Source organism: Scyliorhinus torazame, chromosome 4 (genome assembly GCF_047496885.1).
Source record: "Scyliorhinus torazame isolate Kashiwa2021f chromosome 4, sScyTor2.1, whole genome shotgun sequence".
Lineage (NCBI taxonomy): Eukaryota > Metazoa > Chordata > Chondrichthyes > Carcharhiniformes > Scyliorhinidae > Scyliorhinus > Scyliorhinus torazame.
The window spans coordinates 115,059,999-115,074,468 of record NC_092710.1 but is presented as its reverse complement, the minus strand read 5'-3'; the positions used below and the strand labels follow the sequence as shown (position 1 = coordinate 115,074,468).

The 14,470-nt window shown below is 45.9% G+C and overlaps 1 protein-coding gene across 1 annotated transcript in view; it reads left to right on the top strand.

The window, feature by feature from the left end:
- Positions 1-4,126: 4,126 nt before the first annotated feature.
- Positions 4,127-14,470, top strand: part of egln1a (egl-9 family hypoxia-inducible factor 1a) — a 124,361-nt gene continuing 114,017 nt past the window's right edge. The window contains exons 1-2 of the mRNA XM_072498526.1: positions 4,127-4,182; positions 7,644-7,763. Of these exons, the coding sequence (XP_072354627.1) occupies positions 7,647-7,763 (117 nt within the window). The 5' untranslated portion in view covers positions 4,127-4,182; positions 7,644-7,646. The remainder of the gene's footprint in view (positions 4,183-7,643; positions 7,764-14,470) is intronic.

The window sequence follows — 14,470 nt, the reverse complement described above, 5'->3', positions numbered from 1 at the left end:
GCAAGGTTTAAAGGAGATGTACAAGGCAAGTTTTTTTTACACAGTTGTTGGTGGGAGCCTGGAACTCGCTGCCGAGGGAGGTAGTGGAAGCAGATATGATAGTAACTTTTAAGGGGCGTCTTGACAAATACATGAATAGGATGGAAATAGAGGGATATGGTTCCCGGAAAGGTAGGGTTTTTTAGTTCAGACGGGCAGCGTGGTTGGTGCAGGTTTGGAGGGCCGAAAGGCCTTTTCCTGTGCTGTAATTTTCTTTGTCCTTTTTTATGAGTTCAGTGTAATTGGCTGCTCCCTCAAGTGAATCCCTTGTCCCGTATCATCTGGAGCATTCCTTTTCTACACAGTGTCTGGGTAAATGATAGCAACACCCAGTGATCGTGCTGGAGAACTCTAAGCATATGCCTGGGCCATGAATGTCTCTTGTCTCATGTGATTATTCTCTATTCAAAAAAAAAACCCTGAATACTTGCTCCTCCAGACATAGGCTTTAACCTCGCAAATGACTAAAAGCAATGTTTTTTGTTTTTTAAATTTAAAAAAAAAAGTAAATTTAGAGTACCCAATTATTATTTTTTTATTTTCCAATTAAGGGGCAATTTAGCGTGGCCAATCCACCTAATCTGCATATCTTTTGGGTTGTGGGGGTGAAACCCATGCAGACATGGGAAGAATGTGCAAACTCCATACGGACAGTGACCCAGGGCCGGGATTCGAATTCGGGTCCCCAGTGCTATCCACTGTGCCACATGCCGCCCCCTAAGAAATTGTTTAATAAAGATTATATGATAAAATATAAATGTTTCTACTGTACTTTATGTATAACAAGGCATCAATTGTTCCATCAAGAAAGTTGATTTTCAAAATTGGTACAGCTATCTATCATTACATTCAAGTGGGGGACTGATTCTTAGATCTATGTCAAGGTGACATGATATAACAAAAGTAAAGAAAGTTAATGATTGACTCTCTAATTGCATTAGAATAAACAGAGATTCATCAATATTGAATGAGCTGTTCGTTTTGCTGCATAAAGGTGCTTTGTGAGGTCCTCTTCTGACAACTTGTCTGTTCTGCACTGATGGTGCTTCTGTTGAAATATATTTTTCTATTTCTCTGGGTATTACTGCTGTTTCTGGGAATACAAAATACAAGTTAAAAATTCAACAGGAACAAACAGTGCATTCTTGTTCCAAGCACGTTGCCCATTGTACTGTCTTATTTTGCAATTTTGTTGTGATTTTAGTTGGTTGTTTTGGTGGGCATTTAACTATTTAATACATATATGGCCACTGCTTTTCTGAATTTTGTTCATTCTAAACTTCAAGTATGCTAACATAATTCTTTTTTCCCTAGTACCTCAGAGTTCAAACCATTTTCCTTTCTTAAAAAGTTTAATTCACTGCTTTCTGTTCATCTTAGTTTCACTTGCCACTTTTATGCCATACTGCACTGAGGCTTGTTGTGTTGCCTGGGCACCACCTTTGTTTCCCAATTTTAGGATGGTGCTACTCTTTAATCAACCTGCTTGAGTGGAAAAGTCCTTTCTACCTTGCTGCTACTGTTTGCCACTTCCACAAACCTGGAGGAGATTGGCAAAGATCTTTCTACAGGAGAAACCTGAAGGAAGATGCAAGAAGATTAAGGTGGTTTACTGTTGTTTGGCTAACTTTTTATTTCAATATTCTTTCATAAATGCATCAAAATATTAATTTATTATCCTTTTACTATCAAATCTAGCCACTTTCTTTGCCAATCTGTTTAGATTTTGCATTTCACTTGGAATATTTACTCGTAGAACTGAGCATTTTTTAAAAGGGTAATATATTTCAGTAATTACAGAAGCAAAGAGTAAAATGCAAAATTGTAGTCAGCTATCACTATAATCCCCAATTCATTTTGGTTTTTCTATTGACATTTCTAGTAGATTATTTCAAATTCACCTTTATTAAAATGGCAATTGATTGAAAATATTATTTCAATACGCCATTTTGTTTCTTTACATCGTAACTTTGTATATGAGACTTCCTGGACTAAATTATAGTCATGGTTTATCCATGCAATATTGTAGGATTTTCTTTGCACAGATTGAAATAATAAGTAATGAAATATTGTAGTCTTTTTCTGCAAAAAGCTTGTGTAGTTTGTTACAAACCATGTTGATGTTAAATGTGATGATATCTCAAAACCCAGAAGGGTAACTTGGAGCATTTGTGTGTGTTGTGGTGCCCTGTGCAAGGCTGGGTTTCAAAAAATAGTACTCTGGAGTTAGAAGTTATTTTTCCCTCTAACTCTATCAGAGTAACAATCAGGATTAAACTGGCAGAACAATCCAAATTTCGCTCCTGCCAGATAGTTCTCAGCCCAGTGCAATTGCGCAGAGGCACCCTTACCTGGGAGCTTCCTGGAGGGATTCCCCAGTGCACGATTGGACTACCCCCTAAATGCAATGCTGAAGAACCAGGAAGTTTTAGGCCTATATCTGCAGCAGTTCTGATGTGAGCTGTCTCACTTTATCTCTCTCTAGTTAGGGTTCTACAGTTATACTTTTTGTTTCCTTTTGTTATTCACCCTGTGGAGCTGGCTTTTGGCAGGTACATGTTCATTTCCTTATCTCTCCACTTTAAGGATACCACCGCTAAAGCCCCATTGTTTTCTCTAATCACATATGTAAAATACTTGTTTTCCACACACAGGCAAATTCGTATAACATGACATCTTCAGACATCTGCCTCTAATCCAACTCCAATTTTCTTTTTTTAACCTTAATTTTCCCCAATTCTTAACAAGACCCTGATGACTTAATTTCCAACAATGAGCAAAACTGTGCTGATTATAAAAAAACACATCTGTAGCACTGATCGACATTCCACTGTTTGATTCCACTGTTTGTTTTGACACAGAGTTGAATTTCTAGCTACATGAAGTCACAGATCTTGTTTTGATGCAGTGTTATATTTCGAGCTGCATGAAGTGACAGATCTGTCGTGGTGCAATTGTAGTCTAGTAACTTTTTTAGAGATTTATTTTTATTTTTTAATACGTTTGAAATGATTTCAAAACTTTCATCTTGCATTTTGTGTATTATTCTGAGACTGTCACATAGAAACCCCAGTGTGAATGTAGCTTGCTAGGTTCAGCCCCCTTAACTGTCCTGATATTGACTGATGTGTTTACTCATCCTTGAGTTTTCCGCTTAGTCCCGGCATAGTTGTAGATCAGCAGCAAGCCGTCTCACGCACTGCACGTAGCAAGATCATTAAGAACAGTGCCTGTCTGGCATATATCCAATTCCAGGAAGTTAAAACGAGTTCATCTTACTCTGGGGTGGTGGCTGTATTCATATACAATAGTGTGTGAGAAGAGGAAAACAGAACAACTGTTCTGAAAGTACAAAATTTAATGCTGCTTTTTTAAAAACACAGTTTGAGGTTTTGCAATGTTAACGGTGCTTGTTTGTGTGCCACATGAGACAGATAGATGTTAGTTACATCGGTAGCAGTCATTTATTTTTCTTCGCTACACCCACAAAAGAAAAGTCTTATCTGCATTTGCTGACTCTTGCAGTTGTCCACTGATAAGAGCAATAGTAGCTGTAGGAAAGATCATTTTAGCAGTGCAGAGCTTTATTGGTTTTAGCTATTTCTGTGATCAATTCCTGTAACAGTACATGAGTAATTTGCACTTTTTCATATATTCTGCAATGAAGTATCGAATAGATTTGACAAGGCTCGACTTCTGGCATGCTCAAAATTGCATTGATTATAATGTAAATGATTCATCTCCAGTATTGTAAGCACACTGGGATAGTTACATCTTCATTACTGGGTGGGTAATCTGGCAAAGCAGATCACCTGCCATTTGTAGAATTGCCCAACTTTTGTACCCTTTGAAATTGTTGCTGAGAATTTGCTATTTACTATTTAATAGAACATAAATGGGTTTCTTATATGAATCAAATTGCTTTTAAAATGATTCAGAGTTGAGTTTTGTGGATTAGTATTCCTAAAGAATACTGGTGGACTTTGTTTGACCTTTTGAACACTTGTCCAAATGTTTTTTCTATCAATTATCCTTTATGTGGTTTCCCATTGGAATTTATATGTTATTGTTTTTAAAATTACTCCCGACTATTGCAAATGTTCTTCTTTGTCTCATAATGTGTTAAGTAGAAACACCAGAAAGGTAGGATATTTCCATCATCTGGGTTATGACTTGGCCTTTAATATCATGTACTTGTTTTTTTTGTTAAAGTACAGAGTAAAGCCTTTTTAATCATTAGCAGTAAATCTTTACCATTCTGTTTGCTATGAAAACATGGGGACACATGGGGAGTCAGTCAGCTGGGTAGGTCTGCAAATATGGCTTGCAACTGGGAGACTTGCAGTATCAGAAAATGAGTAGGAAAGTTCAAACAAGTCAGCTTATGGGGGTAGTAGGCTATTTAAATAATATTTTTGTTGTTCTCAAGGGTCTGAATTAAAATGAGATTTTCTTTCCAAATTCATACAAGGGATGTGGGCGTTGCTGGCTAGTTCAGAATTTATTGCCCATTCCTAATCACCGTTGAGAAGGTGGTGAGCTGTCTTCTTCAACGGCTGTAGTCAATGAAGTGTAGGTTCACCCACAGTGCTGCTAGGGAGGGCTTTCCAGAATTTCTACCCAGCAATAGTGAAGGACCAACAATATGTTTCCAAGTTAGGATGGTGAATGGCTTGGAGGGGACCTTCCAGATGGTGCTTTTCCCATGTATCTGCTGCCCTTCCAGATGATAGTGGCTGTGAGTTTGGAAAGTGCTGTCTAAGGAACCTTGGTGAATTATAGCACTGCATCTTGTAGATGGTTCACACTACTGCTACTGTGTGTCAGTGGTGGAAGAAGTGGTTGCTTGTGGATTGGGTGTCAATCAAGTGGATTGCTTTGTCCTGGATGGTTCTCTCTGCTTGTGACTGGCCACCTCCTCTTTCAACCAACATCACATCTTTTCAAAAGAAGCTGCCCTTGACCGCCCCCCGCACTCCCCCATAGCTTTTGCAGACTACTATGCAACCTCCCTTACTACTTCAAATCAAGTAAATGGCTTGCTTTGCAAATGTAGACCTATTTTCTTGCATTTTTGAAACTTTTCAAGTGGATTTCGACTGTTGTCACAACACTGTGATCATTGAGCATTCCCTCCAACCCATCCTTACTGGCCTTTCTTCAGCTTTTGACATGGCTTAACTGTCTCTCTCTTTTTTTCTCAACCCCCCCCCCTCCCAAGTTAACAGGTGAGGTGAAATCACCCAGCTCTATTTCCTCGTCACCTGTCCTGACCCCTCCCAAGCTGTTGTTTTCCTGACAATCTCCTGACAGAATTCTTCCTTTCACCAGCTCTGGCCCCTTACGCGTTCCTCACACCCCTCACCCCATCACTGGCAGCAGTATCTTCAATTGCCTAGGCCCTATGGTCTGGACTTCTCTCAATCCCACTGTCCCTGCAGCTTCCTTTTCATCTTTTAAGGACTTCCTTAAAACTATTAAGTCTCTAGTAGCCAAGTTTTTTGTCATTCCATATATCTCCCTTTTCGTCTAATTATGTTTGGGTGTCACGTTAGCACAGTGGTTAGCACTGTTGCTTCACAGGTTCGATTCCTGGCTTGGATCATTGTCTGTGTAGATTCTACCCGTTCTCCCTGTGTCTGCTTTGCTTTCCTCCGGGTGCTCCGTTTTTCTCCCACAAGTCCCGAAAGACGTGCTGTTAGGTGAATTGGACATTCTGAATTCTTCCTGTGTACCCGAACAGGCGCCGGAATATGGGGACTAGGGGCTTTTCACAGTAACTTCATTGCAGTGTTAATGTAAGCCTTCTTGTGACAAAGATTATTATTATTGTGAAGAACTCTGCAAGTCTTTTTGCATTAAAGATGCGATACAAGTGAGACTTATCGTGGTTGTAGCTGTTTTAATTACAAACTTTCTTTGGAATAACTTATTGCAGATCTACAAGCTGTGTCATAGCCTTCCGGCTCAACTATCAGCATAGCCCATGCTTGTCGAAATACAACTCTGTTGTCTTTAAGTACCAATAACATGGAGGGAGGGGGGGGAGGGGGTTCTCTTATAAAAATGTTGAGTAGAATTCTCAATCTTCTCCCGTATCAAAGCAGGGAGACGAGAGTTTGAAGTTATTTTATTCCATACACATCTTTCAATTGACTAGATGAGTTTGGAGTCCAACTTCCAGCTTCACGATGAACATGAGCAAATTACAAAGAGGCACTGTAATGGGAGCGATGCAACAAGTACTCTGCCGTCAGAACTAGAATCCATGTCCAGACTTTGAGGATAAATCTGGAGAGTTGAGCAGGGAGTAAAGTTGTTCTTAAGATGATTACCATGAGTACATAGCTGGGTATCAATGATCATTCCTAGAAATTGAGGGAGAACTTTTGGCAAGGGACCAGAGAGGCATCCAAGTACATTTCTTTTCAACTGCTTTAATAATGTTCTTAAGGTACAAAGTTGATTTGTGATACCAAAGAAAAATCAGAAGAAGAGCAAAGACATACCTTTTATGAAATAGGAGTATGACCGGTAGAAGTGAACAAAAATGTTGTACCAGAATGCATAGAAAGGGAAAGATTGAGATTTGATGTATTTTAAGCCAATTAGAATCTCAGCTCAGACACATAAATCAAAAGAATGAAAGTGCAAAAATAGGTAGGAACAAATCCTTTGACATTTTTCAAATTGAATGACAAGAGTATTAGCCCATTATGCTTATGCCGGTTCCATGAGGAGCTATCTAATCAGTCGCACTCCCTTACTCTTTCCCAACAGCATGTTTTTCCCTTCAGCTATTTATATAATTCCTTTTGAAGGTTGTTAGCGAATCTACTTCCTCTACCCTTTCAAATAGTTTATTCCAAAGAGCATAAATTTGTTTTCCCTCTTGTCGCCTCTGGTACTTTTTCCAATTACCTTTTGAAGTCCGTGTCCACTGGCTGCCACCCCTTCTGCCACCTTAAATAGTTTCTCCTTATTGACGTATCTATATTCTTCATAATTTTGAAGCTACTACCCAATCATCCTTTGGCCTGCTCTGGCTCAAGGTGAATAATCCTAATTTATCTTGTGTCTCCATGTAACTGAAGTCCTTATCGTCGGCACCATTATAGTAAATCTGTTCTGCATCCTCTTCAAGCAGGGGCTGGTTTAGCACAGTGGGCTAAATAGCTGGCTTGCAATGCAGAATAATGCCAGCAGCACGGGTTCAATTCTGGCGTCCCCGAACAGGTGCCAGAATGTGGCAACTAGGGGCTTTTCACAGTAATTTAATTGAAGCCTACTTGTGACAATAAGCGATTATTATTAAGTGTGGCGTCCTCAACTAGCTACAGTACTTCAGCTGGACCCTAAACAGTGTTCTATAAAAATGTACTATAACTTCCACACTTCTGTACTCTTGTCTCTCTATTTAGGAAGTTGACAGTCTTCCTTTTAACAGTCTTCTCAACTCATCCTGTCACCATCAAAGGCTTGTGTACCTATAGATCCAGGTCGATATGTTCCAACACTATAACAATAAGGGAGCATGGAGCAGAAAAAGTCTTGCGCTTAAGTTCTTTCCAGTTTTGTTAACATTTTTCTTTACTGATTTACAGGCAATGGTGGCATGTTACCCAGGCAATGGAACAGGATATGTTCGCCATGTTGATAATCCTAACGGTGATGGACGATGTGTCACTTGTATACATTATCTGAATAAAAACTGGGACACACAGGTACATAACATTCATTATTTTCAGAGATATTGCTGGGACTTTTAAAAAAGCAGCAAGGTGGAAATAACACATTTAATAGAGGTGAAATGATCGAGAAATTCTGATATGGGTTTTGGTTTGTCTTATGAGAACTGTGTGCAAGTGATGTGTGCCACGTATGAGAATCAAGTAACTGATTGTAATACTTTCTCTTGATCGATTCACAATATATTTTTTTGAACCAATTCATGGTGAATGAAAGTGATCTGAAATATGGCACTGCAGGTGTTCTAAACTCAAAAAATTGTGCAATGGGATATTTCCAGTACCCAGCCTCCCCGAATAGGCGCAGGAATGTGGCGACTAGGGACTTTTCACAGTAACTTCATTTGAAGCCTACTTGTGACAATAAGCGATTTTCATTTCAACCATTACATGCAACACTGAAACAGTTGTGCAGGTGCAGAAATCTTGCATGCAGTTAAGATAGATCTTCAGTTTTTCTTACATTCAAGTCCAGAAACTTTACTGACAGTGGAGGGAACAGATGTACAGTATACTACATTTGGATGAACTTAGGGCTTGGATTAGTACCTGGGAATATGATGTTATTGGTATTACGGAGACTTGGTTGAGGGAAGGGCAAGATTGGAACTAAATATCCCAGGGTATAGATGCTTCAGGAGGGATAGAGAGGGAGGTAAAAGGGGTGGAGGAGTTGCATTATTGGTCAGAGATGATACCACAGCTGTGATTAAGGAGGGCAAGATGGAGGATTCGAGCACTGAGGCAATATGGGTAGAGCTAAGAACTAGGAAGGTGCAGTAACATTGTTGGGACTTTACTACAGGCCTCCCAAAAGCGAGCGTGAAGTAGAGGTACAAATATGTAGACAGATTATAGAAAAATGTAGGAGCAATTGGGTGGTCATGATGGAAGATTTTGACTTCCCCAACATTGAATGGGACTCGTGTAGTGTTGGAGGAGTAGATGCAGCAGAATTTGCAAGGAGCATCCAGGAGAGTTTTTTAGAGCAGTTTGTAAATAGTCCGACTCGGGAAGGGGCCATACTGGACCTGGTATTGGGTGATGATCCCGGCCAGGTGGCTAAAGCTTCAGTTGGTGTTTACTTAGGGAATAGCGATCGCAATTCCATAAGTTTTAGAATACTCATGGACAAGGACGAGAGTGGTCCTAAAGAAAGAGTGCTAAATTGGGGAAAGGCCAAGTATAACAAAATTCGGCAGGAGCTAGGTAATGTGGATTGGGAGCAGCTCTTTAAGGGTAAATCCACATTTGAAATGTGGGTGTCTTTTAAGAAAAGGTTGATTAGAGTGCAGGACTGACATGTCCCTTTGAAAATGAGGGATAGAAATGGCAAGATTCGGGAACCATGGATGACGGGTGGAATTGTGAGACTAGCTAAGATGAAAAAGGAAGCATACATAAGATCTAGGTGACTTAAACCTGATGAAGCTTTGGAGGAATATCGGGAAAGTAGGACAAATCTCAAACGCGCAATAAAGAGGGCTAAAAGGGGTCATGAAATATCGTTGGCTAACAGGATTAAGGAAAATCCCAAAGCCTTTTATTTGTATATAAGGAGCAAGAGGGTAACTAGAGAAAGGATTGGTCCACTCAAAGACAAAAGAGGGAATTTATGCGTGGAGTCCGAGGAAATGGGTGAGATTCTTATTGATAAGCTGCTGGAGACACAGACGGCCCAGGGAGTGGCGATCCGCGAGGCTCGACAAAAGATCTCTGACAATGAGGACGAGATCTTAGGCCTGGCGGTAAAGGTGGAGGCGCTCCACAAGAAATGGCAGGAGCGGTTCGAGGAGATGGAGAATCGGTCGAGGCGGAAAAATCTGTGGATTCAGGGCTTCCCGGAGGGGCTGGAGGGACCGGAAGTGGGGGCCTATGTGGTCACCATGTTGAACTCGCTGATGGGAGCGGGGAATCGAGTTGCTGCTGCTATGGTCAAGGAGAAGCTGGAGCGAGTGGGGGGTCGAGACGGGGGTATGCCACTGTGGGGAACGGGCCGGGTGTGGGGTGCGGGCACGTGGCTGGCGAGGGGTCATGGCTAGTCGGCGGGGGGGGGTGCGGGTAGCCCCTGATCCGGCTGATAACCTGGAATGTAAGGGGACTGAATGGGCCGGTTAAGTGGGCCCGCGTGTTTGCGCACCTGAAGGGGCTCAAGGCGGATGTGGTTATGCTTCAGGAGACACACCTGAAGGTGGCAGGCCAGGTAAGATTGAGGAAAGGGTGGGTAGGTCAGGTGTTTCACTCCGGGCTGGATGCCAAAAATCGAGGGGTGGCGATCTTGGTGGGAAAGAAGGTGTCGTTTGAGGCGTCGAGCATTGTGGCAGATAATGGCGACAGGTACATAATGGTAAGTGGTAAGTTGCAGGGAGAGAGGGTGGTACTGGTCAATGTGTATGCCCTGAACTGGGACAATGCGGGTTTTATGCGGCGTTAGTTGGGTCGGATCCCAAACTTAGAAGTGGGGGGCCTGATAATAGGGGGAGACTTTAACACGGTGCTCGACCCGGCACTGAATCGCTCCAGGTCTAGGACGGGTTGGAATCCGGCGGCGGCTGGAGGGCTGAGGGGGCTTATGGACCAGATGGGAGGGGTGGACCCTTGGAGATTTGCAAGGCCGGGGGCTAGGGAATTTTCATTCTTCTCACATGTCCATAAGGCTTATTCCTGTATTGACTTTTTCATCTTGAATAGGGTGTTGATAGCGAGAGTAGAGGATACAGAGTATTCGGCAATAGCCATTTCGGACCACGGCCCGCATTGGGTGGACATGGAGATGGGGGAGGAGAGGGACCAGCGCCCGCTGTGGCGCTTGGAGGTGGAGCTGTTGGCGGACGAGGAGGTGAGCGAGCGGGTCCGAGGAAGTATAGAGAGGTACCTGGAGACCAACGACAATGGGGAGGTCCGAGTGGGGATGGTATGGGAGGCACTGAAGGCGGTGGTGAGGGGAGAGCTGATCTCCATTAGGGCCCCCAAGAGCGGAGGGAACGGGGGGGGGGGGAGAGGGAGAGGCTGGTGGGGGAGATGGTGAGGGTAGACAGGAGGTATGCGGATGAGCCCGAGGAAGGATTGTTGAGGAAGAGGCGTAGCCTCCCGGCCAAATTCGACCTGGTGACTACCAGGAAGGCGGAGGTGCAGTGGAGGAAGGCCCACGGGGCGATTTACGAGTATGGGGAAAAGGCAAGCCGGATGCTGGCGCATCAGCTTCGGAAGCGGGACACAGCTAGGGAGATAGGGGGTGTTAAGGACGGTGAGGGGGGAGAGGGAGTGTGGTGCGGAGTGGAGCTGGCATCAATGGGTTCTTCAGGGACTTCTACGAGGAATTGTACCGATCCGAGCCCCCAAGGGAGGAGGGAGGGATGGGCCGCTTCCTGGACCAATTGAGGTTTCCATAGGTGGAAGAGGGACTGGTGGCGAGATTGGGGGCCCCGTTTGGGCTGGAGGAGCTGATCAAAGGGATAGGAAGCATTCAGGCGGGGAAGGCACCGGAGCCGGATGGTTTCCCGGTCAAATTCTATCAAAAATATATGGACCTGTTGGGCCCGCTGTTAGTTAGGACCTTCAATGAGGCAAGGGAGGGGGTGGGGGGAGCTTTGTCCCCGACAATGTCCCAGGCACTGATCGCCTTGATCCTGAAGCGGGACAAGGATCCCCTGCAGTGTGGGTCTTACAGACGGATTTCCTTGCTAATTGTAGATGCCCAGGTGCTGGTGAAGGTCTTAGCCACGAGGATTGAGGATTGTGTGCTGCAGATCATCCATGAAGACCAGACGGGGTTTGTGAAGGCGAGGCAGTTGAACGCGAATGTGCGGAGGCTTTTGAACGTTATCATGATGCCAGCGAGGGAGGGGGAGGCGGAGATAGTGGTGGCGATGGACACTGAGAAAGCCTTTGATAGGGTAGTGTGGGGGTACCTGTGGGAGGTGCTGAAAAGGTTCGTGTTTGTCAGGTGGGTTAGGCTGTTGTTTGAGCTCCCGATGCCGATGTGGCCACAAATAGGAGGAGGTCCGAGTACGTTCGGTTGCACCGAGGGACGAGACAGCGGTGTTCCCTATCCCCCCTGCTCTTCGCGCTGTCGATTGAACCCTTGGCTATGGCACTGAGGGAGTCAAGGAACTGGAGGGGGTTGGTGCGTGGTGGGGAGGAGCGTAGGGGTGTCACTGTATGTGGCGGACCCGGTGGGAGGAATGCCGGAGGTAATGAGGATTCTTCGGGAATTCGGGGACTTTTCGGGGTACAAGCTCAACATTGGGAAGAGGGAGCTGTTCGTAGTTCATCCAGGGGACCAGGAGAGGGGCGATTGGCGAGCTCCCACTAAAAAAGGCGGAGAGGAGCTTCAGGTATCTGGGAGTCCAGGTGGCCAGGAGCTGGGGGGCCCTGCATAGGCTTAATTTTATAAGGCTGGTGGAGCAAATGGAGGAGGAGTTCAAGAGGTGGGACGCGTTGCTGTCCTTGGCGGGTAAGGTGCAGTCAATCAAAATGACGGTGCTCCCAAGGTTTTTGTTTACTCCCCGTGTTTATCCCGAAGGATTTTTTCAGGCGGGTTAACAGGAGTATAATGGGGTTTGTGTGGGCGCGAGGGACTCCCAAGGGTGAGAAGGGTGTTCCTGAAGCGGAGTAGAGATAGGGGGTGACTGGCGCTGCCAAACCTCTGTGGATACTACTGGGACGCCAATGCGACGATGGTGCACAAGTGGTGATGGAGGGGGAGGGGGCCGCATGGAAGAGGCTGGAGACGGCATCTTGTGTGGGTACGAGTCTGGGGGCGCTGGCAACGGCGCCGCTGCCTCTCCCTCCAAGGAGATATACCACGAGCCCGCTGGTGGTGGCTGCCCTCAAAATTTGGGGGCAGTGGAGGCGGCACGGGGGAATTGGGGGCCTCGGCAGGGACCCCATTACGGGGGGAACCACTGGTTTGCCCCAGGAAGAACAGGTGGAGGGTTTGCGGGGTGGCACAGGGCAAGGATACGAAAGTTGGGGGACCTGTTTGTGGACGGGAAGTTCGCGAGCCTGGGTGAGCTGGAGGAGTAGTACGGGCTACCCCCCGTGGAACACCTTCAGGTACTTACAGGTAAGGGCGTTTGCCAGACGGCATGTGGCGGAATTCCCGCGGCTACGGCCAAACACAGTTGTAGCCACCTAAAATGGCTGATTCCCTATTAATTTGGCCAAAACCCGATTTAAAATGGCTCACCGAAAAGGCTGATCGGAAAAGCAGCCAACAGGACACAAACGGACAGCTGCAGACAGAATAGCATATTCGAGGGGCTTCCGGGTGCGGTGATGACCAGTTAAGTCGCACGTTTCGGCAGCTCCCGTTGGAACGGACTTTTGGGCTCTTGATAAGAGCCCCAACGGCAATTTTAAACGGCCAAAATCACTGTGCGGTGAAATAGAAGGGAATCCCCCCGGATATTGATGGAAAAAGGAGAGGAAAGCGGCAGGATTGCAGTGGATCATTCGGAGTAGCGGCAAGGAAGGGAAGCTCGAAGCAAGATGGCGTCGGAAGGTGGCCGTTCGATATGGGGCCCGGAGCAACAAGAGTTCCTGCGGCGCTGTGTGGAAGAGCTGAAGAAACCGGTGTAGGCCCCGATGCTACAGGCGATTGAAGGGCTAAAGGAGGCGCAGAGGACCCAGGAGCTGGAGCTTCGGGTGGTGAAGGCAAAGGCTGCTGAAAATGAAGATGAAATTCAGGGCCTGGTGGTGAAGACAGACGCACGAGGCGCAGCACAAAAGGTGTGTGGAGAGGTTGGAAGCCCTGGAGAATAATTCGAGGAGGAAGAATCTAAGAGTCTTGGGTCTTCCCGAGGGCGCAGAGGGGTCGGACGTCGGGGCATATGTGAGCACGATGCTTCACTCGCTAATGGGATCGGAGGCCCCGACGGGCCCTTTGGAGGTGGAGGGAGCTTATCGAGTTATGGCGCGAAGACCAAGGGCAGGAGAAATACCTCGAGCCATAGTGGTGAGGTTTCACCTCTTATGACAGAGATGGTCCGAAGATGGGCGAAGAAAACTCGGAGCTGTAGGTGGGAGAACACGGTGATCCGCGTATACCAGGATTGGAGTGCGGAGGTGGCGAGAAGAAGGGCAAGTTTCAATTTGGCTAAGGCGGTGCTTCACAAAAAGGTGAAAATTGGAATGCTGCAACCGGCGAGACTGTGGGTCACATACCAAGGGAAGCACCACTACTTTGAGACGGCAGAAGAGTCGTGGATATTCATAGTGGACGAGAAGCTGGAATAGTCTGGCGAGAGAAAGAGCTTCTAGGACAAAGTGGTGGGGTGACTATGTGGGACGAGGAACGGGGGGGGGGGATGATTTTTCAATTGTTAACTCTTTAATCCTGTAAATTTTCTCTCTTCCCCTCGTTTGGGGGGGGGGGGGGGGGGAGGAGAGTATGAGGAACTGTGGGCGCCGGTGGGTAGGAAAGCGGGGCTGAGTGGGAAACGGGGGCCTCATTCCCGCGCTATGGTAATTATGGCGGGAACAGGGACATAGGAAGGTGGGGGCCTCGCACAGTGAGAGGCCGAGGGCAAACGGGGAAGCCAAGGTCAGCCAGAGTTCGCTGACTTCTGGGAGCAACATGGGGGGTGTAATTACGCTAGAGGGGGATCTAGCGGAGGGGGGGGAGGGAGCTAACTGGGTTGCTGCTGCTAAGGGGAAGGGGGAGCTGTTGTGGGGCGGGG